The following is a 15,749-nucleotide window of genomic DNA, read 5'->3' as shown; positions in this document are numbered from 1 at the left end:
GAAAGACATCAAGACAGTTTGTTCAGGTTTTTAAAGTGTAGTCAGGTGATGGTGGACTGAAGAAGAACATGTTCTCTCTCTGTATATTTATTTATTATATATATAGCTTCTGCTGATCAATAAAACCCTGATCAGCCTTTGTTCTCCTCTCTGTCAGTGTGTAGTTACACAGTGAAATTACGCAGTGACTGACTGACTGATGACTGACTGACTGACTGACCGACTGACTGACTGACCGACTGACTGACTGACTGACTGACTGACTGACTGACTGACTGACTGACTGACTGACTGACACTCGTCGTTTGTTTCTAATGTAGACTTTAAATGTGAAAAAATGTTGGCTCCAAAAAAAAAAAACCTCATTTACTTCACTGTCAGAGAGCCTCTGTACAGCATCTCGACTGCTGAGTCAGCATCTATGTAAAGACGTGTCAGCACATCACACACACACACACACACACAACACACACACACACACACACACACACACACACACACTCCTCCCTCAGAAATTGATTCATGGTCCAGCTCTGAACTTTGTTCCAGAAGTGATCAATCTCAGCCCTGTGGTGTTTTTTTTTTTTTTTTTTATCCGCTAAAACTTTATCAAAACTTTTCACAAACTTAAAAAAAATCGATTCCTCATTGATGCACCGTTGATATCTGTGATCACTCAACGACAGCTCACCTGGCTCTGTCCAAAGTTTAAAAAGGGTCCATCATTACTTTGTGTTCCTTTATACAAATAATCAAATTTTGGTGATAAAACGTATGTTTAACCCTTTAAAAACACCAATAACGCAAACTAACTACCCTGACTGAGGCCGTGATAGACCTGCAGCTCCCAGTGTGTGCAGAGGTGATAAATCAGTCAGTACGTTTACATGATGTTAGAAAAAAATCGAATTATTGTGTCAGTCTGACTGAAACTGGACTTTTAAAATTCACGTAAACATGTTTGTTTGACTGAAATCCAACTAAATCGAATTTCTGGAAGTCAGACTAAAATACCCAGATGCTTCGATTAGAAGTCGAGCTATTCCGTGTCAATAACATCAATACTGTTCAGTATCAGTCACTTGCTGACTGTTTCTAAACCACCCGAGCATCGATTTCTGCATTATATGGTCTGTAAAGAGTTTTCTTATTGGTGCATGTCAGAAAAAATAAACACTGATGCGATATGCTCCGATATGTCTGTGAAAGGGTTCGAATCAGCCAATAATATCGGTTTACTGATGATTAAATCTGTGGGACTTCATATATTTCCATAAACCTGCATCAGTTTCTACTCATTTCTATTCATAGTGTACTCACACTGAAACTTTTTTGTGAATAATTTTTTAAATGTACGTGTCACATCTTTCGCTGCTCTGATAAACGTCACCCTGTGTACCTCTGCAGCGCGTCAGGGCGGGACGAACGCTCAGAGATATGTGGACTGTCAAACACGTCCCCGTGAATCTGCGGACACATTAACCGTCACGTTGGGTAAACCCCCGTCCATCTGCCTCCTGCAGAGATGTGACAAACGGCGCCGCGTCTCCTGATCTGGGTCCGGTGTGAGATTTACCGCCAGCATCCTCGGAGAGTTTACGGATGACGCAGAGCCTCCATAATTTATCTCATAATTCTGAATCATTCTGCGGACGTTAAAAAAAACAAAACTCGTAAATCATCAACAGATGTCTCAACCAGCCTGTGAGCCATTCTCCTTTCAGAAAAACAAAACTATTGATTAAATATGAACTACATTAACTTACAAAAAACAAAGAAAACTCTACTTTATACGTCTGTGCTGTTCAACAAAGAGTTTATTGAATTTCAGATGAAAACACTTCCTTTCCACCGGTGTGACCTTACTTTTGCTTTTGTAAATAAATTCATTTGATTTCTGGAGAATGGCTGAAAATGTCCTTTCCTGAATAAAATAAATGATTAACTTATGAGTCAGTGTTAGAAGCCAAGGCCAATCAGATCTCAACAATATTACCCTGCAAATACATGAAATGAAAGAAGTGTTTCACTGCTGGAAAGATGGTCTTTCTAAACCTAAGATGACGATGGTTTTAATATTCATGCAACATGACCAGAGAAAACAGAGGAAGAAGACTGTGGCGTTCACTTTCTTTTTTGTGCTTTAGAGGTAGAAAACCTACAAACTACCAGAATGCACTGCACCACACTGGACCAGTAAACACTGGTCTGCTGAGGGCCGGCTCACTCTGTTCTCTTCAAAAAAATCACCGAAAAATGAAATAAAGAAATAATTATGCAAATAAATAAATTAATTAATTTTAAAAGACTGTCCAGATTTTATTAAAAAATCAGCAAAAATTAAAATAAATAAATTATACAAATAAATAAATTGATAAATCATTTTTAAAAGGTTGGCCCACATTTTCTTCAAAACTAAACTTTAACCAAATATTAAAAATATATAAATAAACTATACAACTAAACAAAACACAAACACACAATAAATTTATAAATAAACAACCAATTTTTTTTAACTTTCATTTTATTTTTTATTTTAAAATAAGAAAGCATGTCCTCTGAACCTACAGCCATGTTTTTCCCTTAAAAACAAAAAAAGAATCAACCAGAAAAAGCTCTTGAGGTTAAATATCTCCAAATTCTCTTTTTTAAGAGCGTCCTGACAAAGACAGGCAGCAACATAGAAAAAATACAGAATCAAAATACAGACAATATACAACACAAAATAACTACAAGGAAAGACTAAAAGGTATGTTGATAAATGCTGTAAGTGAACCGTAAAAAAACAAGAAAGAAGGTCTTTATATTATGTGAATGTGTTCGTGTGTTTGAGTTGTGTGGCCCCTTTTATTGCCTGGAAAAGCTTTATTTCTTTTCTTTTCTTTTAAAACTTCATGAAACTGCATCTTTAAGTTAATGAACTTTACTTTACTACACTTTACTGTGTGTGTGTGTGTGTGTGTTTGTGTGTGTGTGTGTGGTGTGTGTGTGGTGTGTGTGTGTGTGTGTGTGTGTGTGTGTGTGTGTGTGTGTGTGTGTGGTGTGTTGTGTGGTGTTGTGTGTTGGTGTGGTGTGGTGTGTGTGTGTGTGTGTGGTGTGTGTGTGGTGTGTGTGTGTTGTGTTTGTGTGTGTGTGTGTGTACTTGTGTGGTGTGTGTGTGTGTGTGTGTGTGTGTGTTGTGTGTGTGTGGTAAATCGTGTGTGTGTGTGTGTGTGTGTGTTGTGTCGGTGTGTGTGAGACAATGACACATGTGGGAAACAGAGTCATTACGATGACAGAGACGAATCACCTTCGCCCGTGTCTCTTCTCGGAGAAGTTGCTTCACGCTGTGCAGAATGAGCTCTCAGTCTGCTTTGAGCAAAACACAGAACAGCGATACGAGTCCGTGTTGACAGAGAGCTGGCAGCGAGCGGCGCAGGCGGCCATGTTGGAGCCGCTGCACAGAAACGTTTACAACATTTATATTAAAGACACAGCGAGCCCGAGTTTAACAGCAACAAGAGGCACAATAAATCACAGACATTAGCATAATTATCTGCACAAACACGGCTGTTAAAAAGAGGAGCGTCTGCCTCTGGTGGTTTCAGCTCAGAGAGTACAGTGTGTGTGTGTGTGTGTGTGTGTGTGTGTGTGTGTGTGTGTGTGTGTGTGTGTGTGTGTGTGTGTGTGTGTGTTTACACCAACACTACAAAAAGAGTTTGAGTTAAATTAGTGCCAATGCTTGTATTCAGGGATGACAAAAGGGAATTTCAGTGGGATTTGTTTTCTTGTTTTGTAATGTTGGAACGGGAATGAAGTTGTTTTTTTTGCCAGTTTGACTTCATGTTTGAGATCGACGACTTCAGTGGACATTTTAACTTTTTCACGGTTCAACTCTGAAATTGACAGGAAATTTATTTTATTATGGCTCATAGATGGCAATAATGTTGGGACATCTGCTTTGTGTAAATGTGATATCTCAAGAAGAGCTGGAGGGAATTCATTTAAATTTGGCACAAACGTCCACATGGACTCAGCAATTAACTGATTAGATTTTAAGTCAAAGGTCAACTTTACTGGGACTCCATCTGTCTTATTCTTGTGAACACGATATCTAAAGAAGAGCTTGAGGGATTTTTTTAATATGTGGCACAAGTGTTCACTTGGACTCAGCGATAAAACTTTTACATTTTGGTGGTTATAGGTCAAGGTCACTTTGACCCTGCATCAGTCTCAAAATTCAGAATGCATTATCTCAAAATCCCCTTGAGGAGGTTTCCTCAAATTTGACAAAAACGTTAACTATGAACTGATTATTTTTTTGTGGTCATTAAGTCAAAGGTTAAGGCCACTGTAAACCCATCTGTCTCATTCTTGTAAATGCGATATCTCAAGAACAGCTTGATGACTTCTTTTTTTTTCCAAATTCGGCACAAATGTTTACCAGGACTCAACGAGAAACTGTTTACCTTTTGTTCGTCAAAGGTCAAGGTCACTTTTACCTTGCGTCAGTCTCATTCTCTTGAACATTATATGTTAAAAAGGCTTTGAGGAAATCTCTTCGAATTTGACAAAAACATTCACTTGGACTCAAGAAGAGCTTTAGGGATTTTTTTTTTTTTAATTTGGCACAAACGTTTACTTGGACTCAGTGATAAAACTATTACATTTTGGTGGTCATAGGTCACTGTGATCTTGCATCAGTCTAATTCTCTTGAACATGATATCTCAAAAAGGCTTTAAGGGAGTTTCTTCAAATTTGACAAAAACATCCAAATGAATTTAACAATGAACTGATTAGAATTTGGTGGTCAAAAGGTCATTGTGACCTTCTGTCCATCTCATTCTTGTAAACACAATATCTCAGAAATACCTTGAGGAAATTGCTTCAAATTTGGCACAAACGCTCACTCGGACTCAACGAAGAACTGATTAAATTTACATCTGTCTCATTCTAGTGAACACAATATCTCATGAACATCATGAAAGAATTTCCTCAAATTAGGCACAAACGTCCACTTTGATTCAAAGGTCACTGTGACCTCACAAAAAATGTTTTTGGCCATAACACAATAATTTATACACTAATTATGACTAAATTTCTCACAAATGTCTTATAGGATAAAGTTTTTACATTTATTTTTCCAAAAAGTCAACTTCACTGTGACGTCAGTATGTTTTCTTTCCATGACTCAGCGTCAAATCTCAGAAACAGAAGGGAAACATTCGGTCAGACTTTAATCCGTAAACTGTCCTGACTGCAGAGATCTTCCCTGTTTTCACTGACGTGGATTTTAAGTGTAAAAGCAGCTTGACTGAATCATGGAGGCAAACAGCTGCAGTGGCTCTGGTTCAGTGTAGTTTAATAGGACACTCAGCAGATAGTGAAGTTTAACTGTTGCTGAACTTAAACGCAAACTATGAATAGTTTGATCTTTTTCCCACGTTGAACAAAAGTTTGACTTCTGAATGAAAAGTGACAGCCCTGGTGAAGGAGACACACGTAAGCTTCACCCCTCACACGTGAAACTGCGTCAGTCAGTGACAGTGAACTCTCACGGGTCCGTCCCCTGTGACGATCCTCTGTAACCAGCCGTCGCTCTCCGACATCATTAAAGCAGCTCCGCTGATTTTAACACATGACCAGTTCAAAGCAGCACAGATGAGTCACACGAAAGAGAAAAACTTTAAATGATGCAGATATGCAGAAACTGATGCAAAAATCAAACAGCGCCACTTAATGTGTTGCTCCGTGTTAATATGTCGAATGCTGGTGGATCACACCCAGCAAGGACATCTATATAATGTACTGTAAAGACATCTGTACTCCGTCCAAAAAAAACATCTAGACTCTGTCCAGAAAAGACATCTATACGTATGTCATATAAATATCTTTTCAGGACATTTGCAGGAAAATTCGTATGTCGTTTGCAGTAGGCAACTGATTTGATTTTTATTTATTTCAAACATGTAAAAAGGAAATAATGAAAATATTGTACAAAAACAGACCGACAAAAAACAAAGTAATAATTACAAACACTGAAAAACATAAAGCAAAAGAAATGTCCAAATACAAAATGACTCGATTCACATAATTGAAAAAGAGTGAGAATAAATGAAAATGTATTCAAACCCAGCCCTTCCCCATAAGTCATTGAATTTTAATTTAATTTAACTGCTATTATGTGTGTGTTACTACATTAAAAGCTGCAGATTTGTATTACGTTTGCAGGTCTTACAGACGGGACTTTGATAGAAAAGAAAAACTGGAGCTTAGCCAACTTTCTTCCACACAAAAGCTAAAAAAATAAATAAAACTCGTGACTCGGGCCGGTTTTCCACACGTCTTTAACCTCGGCGAAATCAGTGCTCCGTGTGTACGAGGTGCTTAATGTGCAGGTCGAGACCTGGACGTGTTCAGTTTGAGAGGAACGGTTGTTTTTGTTAGATCCGTTGAGTCTGATCTTTATGACGTTCGCCTGCGCGTCTCTCCGTCACTCTGCTGCATGTGACTCGACAGATGAGTGTAGTAAACTCTTAAAAAGTTAGAACACGTTACGGTCTGTTGGCACCTTCAGAGCACAAATTACATGTTTACATTGGCTTTGTTGGCAGTTTGAGAGATGTGTGATTTGGGTGGAAGTTTACGAGCGAGTTTGGATTTTACTGCAAAAGGAAAATGACTGAGACAAAAACAGCAGACAGAGAGAAGCTGTGTGAAAAGGAAAAGAAGATAGACGACAGCTCGCTTTTTAAAAATTTAGACTTTTTTAATGATCTCCGAGGTTATAGTCTCTGTACTCAACTGTGATTTTTTAATCAGCAAATACCAGCTGAGCAATTTTCTTTCTTCTTCTTATTTAACCCTTTTAAATCTGGGCCAACTGGTTTGTTTCTTTCAAAAACATCGGGAGAAAGCAATGAGCAACTAAACAAAACATGACCCAAAAATTAGCTGAGAATTAAAGGTTACAAGAAAATTACCTAAAAATAAGAACGGAAAGATTTCTTTTCCTGTAACATAATTTTAAATGTAAAATTAGATCATTTTCTGGATTTTTTTTTTTAAATGCTGGCAAGTGCACAGCTGTAGCATCATGAGACCGAGGAAAACCAGAAGTGTTTTCACTGCAGTTTTGGCAAATTTGGATTTTTTTTTAATTGCCTGAAATACCACCTAATACGAGCTTAAACATTTTTTTGTGATAATTTTTTTAAATGGTTATGATTTCAATTACACATGTTTTATGTTCGCATATATTTACTTATATATTTTATTTATATTTATATTTCAATTCGCCCAATTTGAGGGTTAATGGAGACCCGCAGAACATATAATTTTAACAAAGCAGAGGAGGAGCAAAATAAAGCTCTTCACTGTTTTTACATCACAGTTGAAGACATTTTTGGTTTCAGTTTTCGGCCCCTGAGGTTGCAGCCTCAGTGACTCATCATTAGCGATGGGGAGAGAAACCTTTTTTTCAAAACCCGAAAAACTGCTGAATCCCGTGGGTCCTATAACGTACCGTCACAGCATTTAAATCCAAGCACACCCAAACTTTGTACTAAATCCATCAGATAAAAATTTGAATCATCAGGATTAGAGCTCATTAGCTAAATAAACGAGGTTTCATAAGGTTTCATTATGATGTGTTCAGGGTTGGCTCAGAAAAATTGACTATTAGGCAAATAAGACCTCACCATGATGTGTTCAAATTCAACATAAAAAGACAAAAAATTTAGTTTTTGGCGAAACACTTGAATAACACATTAGTTTGTGTGAAAAATTTGTTTTCTCAGCGATATAAGATGTCCAGTAGAGATGGAAAAAAATGTCTTTTCATTTAGTGCTGCTGGTATATTTTTGCTTTTGTTATGTTTCTGTGATAATGAAGGGGCCCTGTTACATCAGCCATTTACTGAAGGCTAGAAATATGTTGTTTCCTAGTTGCTAAGCTATTAAAGCAAAACAAGTTCTGTTAAAAATGTTTATCAATATGAATAAAAATGATTGATCCCATCCCTACTCATCCTGACAGTAATCCCCATTCAGACCTTTTTATGATTATATTTTTCATTTTAACATCTAAGCTGTGAGTATCCGCTCTGTATGTAAACTCTGCTTCTGATCACATTGAAATGCAGAATGCACTTTATGTAAAGTGACGTATAATAGGCTACAAAAAGGATGCTTTTATGCTACAGGCTTTGGATGGCAATATCCTCTGAGTCAGACGCGCCCCGCGTGTGTACGTGTCATGTGACATATGTGTTGAACCCTCTGCGGCGTCGGCTCAGTGAAGCTGCGACTGTAACCTTTCAGCAGCCGTAAATCTCTGCACAGCTGGCTGCTTGTCTTCATATGTCATCTGTCACCCACGTGAAGTCCAACCTCAATATACAGCGGCGATAAAAGAGGCAGAGTCAGAGTCCTTAAGGGGATTGAATGTGTCATGTCCACTTTTTCTGTCTGAAATTGAGTTGCTCCTCTGCGACGGTTTGAAATCCTTGTTCGTCTGTAAACCGTCTTCACTTTAACAGACGGACCTCTTCACCCTTCGCTCTCTGCTCCTCTGCTCCTTTCATCAGGACGACTCGTTACTGGGTGTTTTGTGTGCAGATAAGAGGCGCCTCTTTTATTATTAGTTCTTTCTAAATCTCGATTAATTGAATATGCTTGATGCATTGTGGCTTTTTCCACGTGCGATATATCAAATGACTTTATTGCAAACATCGAGTATAAATTTGTCTCTCTTTTTAGCCACCGGCATGAGACACACTTCAGCGTTTCTTTTTTCGTTGCTCTCTCCTTCGACTCTCTGCATCTCATAGACACACACACAAAGCAGAGCTTTTGCAGAGCTCCTGAGTATCACCATTTAGTCACGTTTTGTGACCACGGAGCTCTGCTGCGATTTATTTTGATTTGATTCTGAACATGTGAAAAAGGAAATAGAGAAATTATTATACAAAAACAGATGCACAAAAAAGGAATGAAAGAAATGGTCAACTCAATGATGACTTGTTTTACATATTCAAAAAGGAGTGAGAAGAAAGAAAAAAAATGATTTGATTTTGCATATACTATTAATATCTGAACTGTGATGGGTGGGCGATTAATTGAATATACTCAGAGTATTGTGGCTTGTTCCACATGCAATGTAAAAAATGACCTTATTGCATACATTGAGTATAAATTGTCTCCATTTTTTTAGCCACCAGCATGAGACTCACTTCAGTGCTTCATTTTTCCCTCGCTCTCTCCTGCAGCTCTCTACCTCACAGACACACACACAGAGCAGGGCTTTTGCAGAGCTCCAGACCGTCACTATTAAGTCACATTTTGATTTAATTTAATCCTCATCTTGTTGTCTTGCAGGCCTGCTGACCCTCATCGCCCCGCTGGACTTTGAGGTTTCTCGGGAGTACTACCTGTCTGTAGAGGGAAGTCGCGGCAAGTCGTCCCTCAGTGACATCACCACGGTGATCATCAATGTGACGGACCTGAACGACAACGCGCCTGTGTTCGGACAAGGCGACGACAGCGCAGAGATATCAGAGGATCTGACGCCTGGAAGCCTCGTGAAGAAGGTAAGAGCAGAAAGAGACGCAGATGTTTGTGTGTGTGTGTGTGTGTGTGTGTGTGTGTCTGTGTCTGTGTCTGTGTGTCTGTGTGTGTCTACTGATGGAACCTATTTTATTTTATTTATGGTTAATTGTTGAATATAATAAAGACATAGTTGAAAAAATAATAATAATTAGTTCCAGAGCGTGCTGCACTTCCTGAGGGTTTGCGTTGTCGCTGTACGTCACCTGACTTCAGTGTTGCCAGATTGGAAATGTTAAACTATCGCAGAGAGGCTCAAAATTATCATATTTTGAGAAAAATGTTCTATGCCAGTCACAATCACGAGAACAAATAGGTTAAATTTATAACTTTAGTAAACAACTATTTAAATTGATTTTTGGCCGCTTCACCGCTCAGACGTCAGTTTTCTTTTTTTCCAGCATGCCGATTGATGCGATTAGCAGTAAGGTGATCATGTGAGAAATGATGCGTAAACACAGACGTCGGAGCCAAGAAATGAGTGAAAAGGAGACGTGCAAACCAAACTAAGTGCTTATTATAAGTGTCACAGTCATCAAATTATCGCACATTACGGCAAATTTGGAATTATTGATCGTACATCTTACAGAGGGCAAAATTATCACGCAAACACAATAACTATTGTTTATCTGGCGACTCCGCCTGACGTGCTCCTTTGCTCCCGTCATAATTACTACGGCCACTAGAGGTCATCACCTAACGATAAATGCAAATTCGCGTCATAACGAGCTGCTTTTACAAACGACCTACACGTCTGTTCCCTACAGGGAGGACAGTGAAGGTTACACTGATGAAATTACTTCATTAGACATTCTTCAACACACACACACACACACACACACACACACAACATGTTAAATCATTCATACATCATCGACACAGAACCATCAATAATCTTTAATGTAATCACTGAATCAAATTGGACTTTAAGTGAAATATATTCCGAGGTTCATAGAAGCTGAAGGACATTTCTCTGAGTTATTTCTGTGTTGTTCTTTGTTTTCATCAGACACAGAAAACACACGCGTCTGTAATATGACAGCTGGCAGCCTGCCGATGAGTCAAGTAATGGAAAAAAAAAAGAGAGATTATACACAACCAGAGAATCAGCTCATGAAAAATCACATATTCCAATAATTCCACACACAATAACAACATGTTTCTGTGAGATGATCTGGCAGCGTGCCGGCTGTGTACATGTGCAAACACACACACACACACACGCACACACACGCACACACAGACGCAGGTATCCGCCAACATGTCAGCCGTCATCTGTCAGGCCTGCAGCAGAGATAACGCAGCAATAACACAGCTCAGCGGCTCGCTGATGGTCGGACCTCGGCTCGATGATGAGTCTGTAATCATACGGCTTCAGATTTGACATTTTTCTTCCCCCGACTGCTGTTTCCATCGCTGCACTTTCACTGTTTAAATGCAACACATCACAGTTTGAAAGATCTTAACCCGTTAAAACCTGGAGCTGCATGACTCTTCTTGTGCTTTTAGGTGGCTTTTGCAAGTATTTAAATTACTGAACCCTGAGAAAAAATCTTTTAAAAACATATCTTTCAAAAAGGCAATGTGCAGCTTGGTAAGAAATCTTCCACATGTTGTGAGAAATACGTAGAGTTAGAGGGTTTTTTTTAAGCTAGGATAAAATGTCGAGGGAAAAAAAGAAAAAAGATAGGAAAAGAATATTCTCATATTTATCACAAATATATGTCTAAAATCATGTTACAGAATTATTATAAATTTGTAGTTATTATTTTTTTTCACTTTTTCTTTTTCATTTTTATGTATTTATTTATTTATTTATTTATTATTATTATTATTATTATTATTATATTTCCCTTTTCTTTGGCTTTGACTGGATATGGGGTCATTGCTGTTGCTGTTGCATTGTTATTGCTCACTTTTCGGTAATTTTGTTCTCTCCATTAATTCTTGAGCCAATTTGCTCCTCCAGCGATAACAGGATTCATCATTAAAATAAAGACGAAAACAAGCTATGAACTTTGTTTTATTGCGACACACCTCCACACTAATGATTCATATTTGTCTGTTATTGAGCTCAAAAGTTTTCTCCTCGAACAAATTAAGCAATCTGCCAACGAAGATTATTACCCTGTTTCAGTTTTAGCAAATTTTTAATCAACAACAAATTAACAAATCTCTGGTGTGCGTCCATCACTGCACGATAACGTCTTTGTTTTCAAGTTAATAACTGAAATCTGCACACAAACACAGATGTTAGAAACCAGGTTACAGCAGCGCACGTTAACTCTTTATCTTCTTTACAAGTTTCTTTTGTGGATCTCTAACCAACACTGTCACTCTGTTGGATTGTATTTTTCGGGGGCTGTTAATAAACTGTGCGGATGCAAAAAGAAGCAAGACGAATTGCTGGAGAGAATACTCATGAAAATGGAAATTTGATATTTCAAAACACCGCAAATTGAGAATGAATGTAAAGATAAATCAAACGCTGGCTGTTGGAGAAAACGTGGTGAAGTGAGAGCGAATCACAGTCATGTGTTTTGGTCATATGATGTTATAAATGGTCTGTGGGAAGTTTAAATAAAATAAATCACTAAACTCTTTTGTACTTTTGTGAACAAAAAAACTGCCACTGTGGTTACTTAGTAATAAGGGGAGCAATAATTAACCAATGAAAGAAATAATGTTAAAAATTACGATATAAATAATCATAAATGGAAACGTTTATGAATGAAGATTACTATGAGAATTAAAAATTAAATAAATATATCTGAAGAAAGTAAAAAATGGATTAAATATAACATAAAGACTATTATTTTCTTTTTTTTTCCATTTGTCTCAGCTGCTGAATCATAATAATATCCAAAATGGATGAAAGCATAATATCAAGTTATCCTATAACATTTCTCTGTTTATCAATGTATGAATTTTGAATGATTTATGAATTATGAACTCTCCTGAATAGTTTTCTATGATGCGTATTTGTATAACTAGTTACAGTATATATAAATAATCATTTTTGTATGTTATTGGTTTTTATGTATTTGTTTATTTAAGTTAAAAAATGCCAATTTAAAAAAGACAGAAGCAAGACTAAGAGACATTTTTCCTTTCCACTTCCTTGCTGTCTTTTCCTCAAGGTGACCGCCACTGACGAGGACGGCCCCGTCAACAACCTGCTGCGTTACTCCATCGTGAGCGGCGACCCTCTGCAGCAGTTCACTATTCACCCTCGTAGTGGAGAAATCAGCGTCCGCACGGCGCTGGACAGAGAGGAGGTCAGTGCGTTTCTGTCAAAAAGTCATAATGAACAAGCAGATATGAAGAATATTGTCTCAAAAGCAAGAAGCAAAGGAGAAACAACCGAAAAAGTTTTAGAGACAACAACCAAACTGATTTTTTTTTTTTTTTTTAAAGAAATGAATAAAAAAACAGAAATGGTTATTTTCACGTGTTTGTTTGCAGATTCCTCATTACTCTCTGACGGTGCAAGCAGCAGATGAAGGAGATCCTCCTCTGTCCTCCGCCGTCCTCATCACCATCACCGTCACCGACGTCAACGACAACCCGCCCGTCTTCTCGCAGGTCAACCACAGTCTGCTGCTGCAGGTAGGACGACCACCGCACCTCCAACATGTCTGCTCTGCATCCTGACCACACACGGGACCGTGTAACGACTTTAAAATGAAACAAAAAACGACTTCAAAACGAGACGAAACAACTACAAAGAAACACAAAGTGACTCACGACCACTATGAAAAGGGACAAAACAAACACAAAGAAACACAAAAGGCAAAGAAAATGACCACAAAGCAACTACAAAGAGACTCAAAATGACTACAAAGCAACACACATGACAGAGTATCTGATAGAGAGCATCTGAAGAGTCTTAAAGTGATTATGAAAAGGGGCAAAACAACCACAGACACAAAATGACACAAAATGACACAAAACGACATTCAAAATGATGCCTAACAGCTGCAGAGAGATTCAAAATGACCACAAAGAAACTACAAAGAGACTAAAAACTCGAAATGGCAACAAAGATGCAAAGCAATCATAGAAATAAATGGTCACAAAGACACAAAACAACTCTTGCAAAACAGCTGCTGAGACACAAAATGACTACAAAGAGATGGAAAGCAATAGGGGGCAATTAATATTGTTTTTTCAGGGCTGATTAACAGTTAATGAGACCGATAAACGATGAGCATTTCTAATAAAAATGAAAATCTTAAATAAAAAATGAATAAATAAAAATAGCTTCCTGCGGTTTTACAAAGTAAAAGTTCCTCCAATGCTGACACTTTCTTTGCACTTTTAATTAATTAATTTTTATCTTGTGATTATTAAAATAAAACCCAGACACAGGTGATCGGCAAAATGCAAACTATTGGCCCCGGTAATTATCCAGGCCGATAATCTGGCGAAAGCAACTGCAAAAAGACTTTAAAAAAACGTTTACTGTAGATACAATAACCAAACTAAACACACAAAACTACCAACAAAAAGAGGCTGAACAGCTGTAACATCTGTGTGTCCTGCTTGTGTGAGGTGGTGGGGCCTGTTGCATGTGTGTGCCCGGGGGCCCATTGTCTGGTACTCGGCCCCTGGCTGCAGTGCGGACCACCTGCCCTCGTGCCTGTGAGCACATATTTGCGTCCTGCTGCGTGCCTTCATGCCTCTGGCAGCAGCATCACAGCGCGCTGCAGTTTGGCTGCGACTCGCTGACAGTCAGATCTGTGTGTGCCAGCTCTCCATCACTCTGCTCTGCCAGCTCACACAGTCCCATTCACGCTCCGAAAATCCGCTCCACGAGCCAAAACCTGAACCCTGTCTGAGTCTGTGATATGGTCCCGTCTGCCGGCTCGGCCTTGTGCAGCAGATGGATGTTGTTGAAACTGGAGAGCGGAGTTGTCATTCCTTCAGACAGGTGCTGCAGGTCGTCCTGTCTCCTGTAGACGTCACACACCTTCACTCGACTGTTTTTGTCGCTGTTAGACGCCTTTTTTATGATAGCCACATCTGCTCGGCGAGGCGCCGGCGCCCTCTCAGTGTTGCAGTTTCAATGGCGGCAGCAGATGGACAGGTGATTCGGTGTCTTTGCAGATCATCCTCAGAGGACGCAGAGATGTTATAAGGCAGCCAGCAGTCACACTGCCTCAGTGTTCATTAACTTCTTAAGGTGCTGACTGAGGTTTGTGTTTGCTGCAGCATGCTAAACAGTGACGCATGAATAATCCGTGTTTTACTGCCGAATTTAACAGCAGCTAGCTGCACTGAAGGATCCTGTCACGTTTCTGTTCAGGAAGCTGATCAAGAAAGTGTTTTGTTTTGTTTTTAATGAGCCATGATTCGGTGATTTGAACAAAGATGTATCTCGGGTCAGACTGGGCTGTATCCGGTTAAAAAGTGACATTTTTAAAAAAATCTACGTGACATTGAAGTTTTTTTGACAACATTTCAATTAATATATTTTAAACTAACACAGACACTTAAATTTAAAGCTTTTCAAGACCTTTTCAAGATAGATTCATATCAGTCGATAACGATATATAGTGTAATATTCATCAAATCGTTTCTGTCGAGCTTAAAGGTTCCTTTGATTCCTAAGTGAGATATGAAGATATCATCAGGTTAATTTTGGTTTAAATATTTATTTTCTGTCAGACATTGAACATGACAAATATACTGTAGAACAGGCATCACCACCTGGAGGACCTATTCTGCCAGCAAAAGTCCGAACCTCATACCTAAAATCAATATCACCATTAATTGAACATTTTACTTCAATTACTATTAATGAACGATTATTTTGCTTTTTGCTCTTTTTTGTGGTTTGTTTTTTGCCCTCGGAGCGGGCTGTCGGACATGTCCGCGCCGGAGCGGGCTGTCGGACATGGGTGAAACTGTAAAACAGAAGTTCCTTCTTTACTGGGAGCTCTGGTATCACAGTGACACTGTGGTGAAGATCTCTCTGCATCGCTGTCCTGCTCAGAGACTCAAACTCTGAACCCGACACTCTCTCTCTCTCTCTCTCTCTTTCAGTTTGACCAGTTTATTTCTCTTCTTTGTGTTTTTTATGATTCTGCTCTAACTGAATTTTGAAAGACTGCACAGGAGTTGCATGTTTTAGTCCATTAACTCCAAATTGCTGCCCATC

General features: G+C 38.7%; 1 protein-coding gene across 1 annotated transcript in view; it reads left to right on the top strand.

Annotated features, from left to right (window-relative positions):
• fat2 (FAT atypical cadherin 2) overlaps positions 1 to 15,749 on the top strand; it is a 121,304-nt gene that overhangs the window by 68,076 nt on the left and 37,479 nt on the right. The window contains exons 17-19 of the mRNA XM_042492869.1: positions 9,359 to 9,570; positions 12,727 to 12,864; positions 13,052 to 13,195. Coding sequence (XP_042348803.1) covers positions 9,359 to 9,570; positions 12,727 to 12,864; positions 13,052 to 13,195 — 494 coding nt within the window. The remainder of the gene's footprint in view (positions 1 to 9,358; positions 9,571 to 12,726; positions 12,865 to 13,051; positions 13,196 to 15,749) is intronic.

Source organism: Plectropomus leopardus, chromosome 9 (assembly GCF_008729295.1).
Source record: "Plectropomus leopardus isolate mb chromosome 9, YSFRI_Pleo_2.0, whole genome shotgun sequence".
Taxonomy (NCBI): Eukaryota; Metazoa; Chordata; class Actinopteri; order Perciformes; family Serranidae; genus Plectropomus; species Plectropomus leopardus.
The sequence above is the reverse complement of the archived record's forward strand: the minus strand, read 5'-3'. Positions and strand labels throughout refer to the sequence as shown.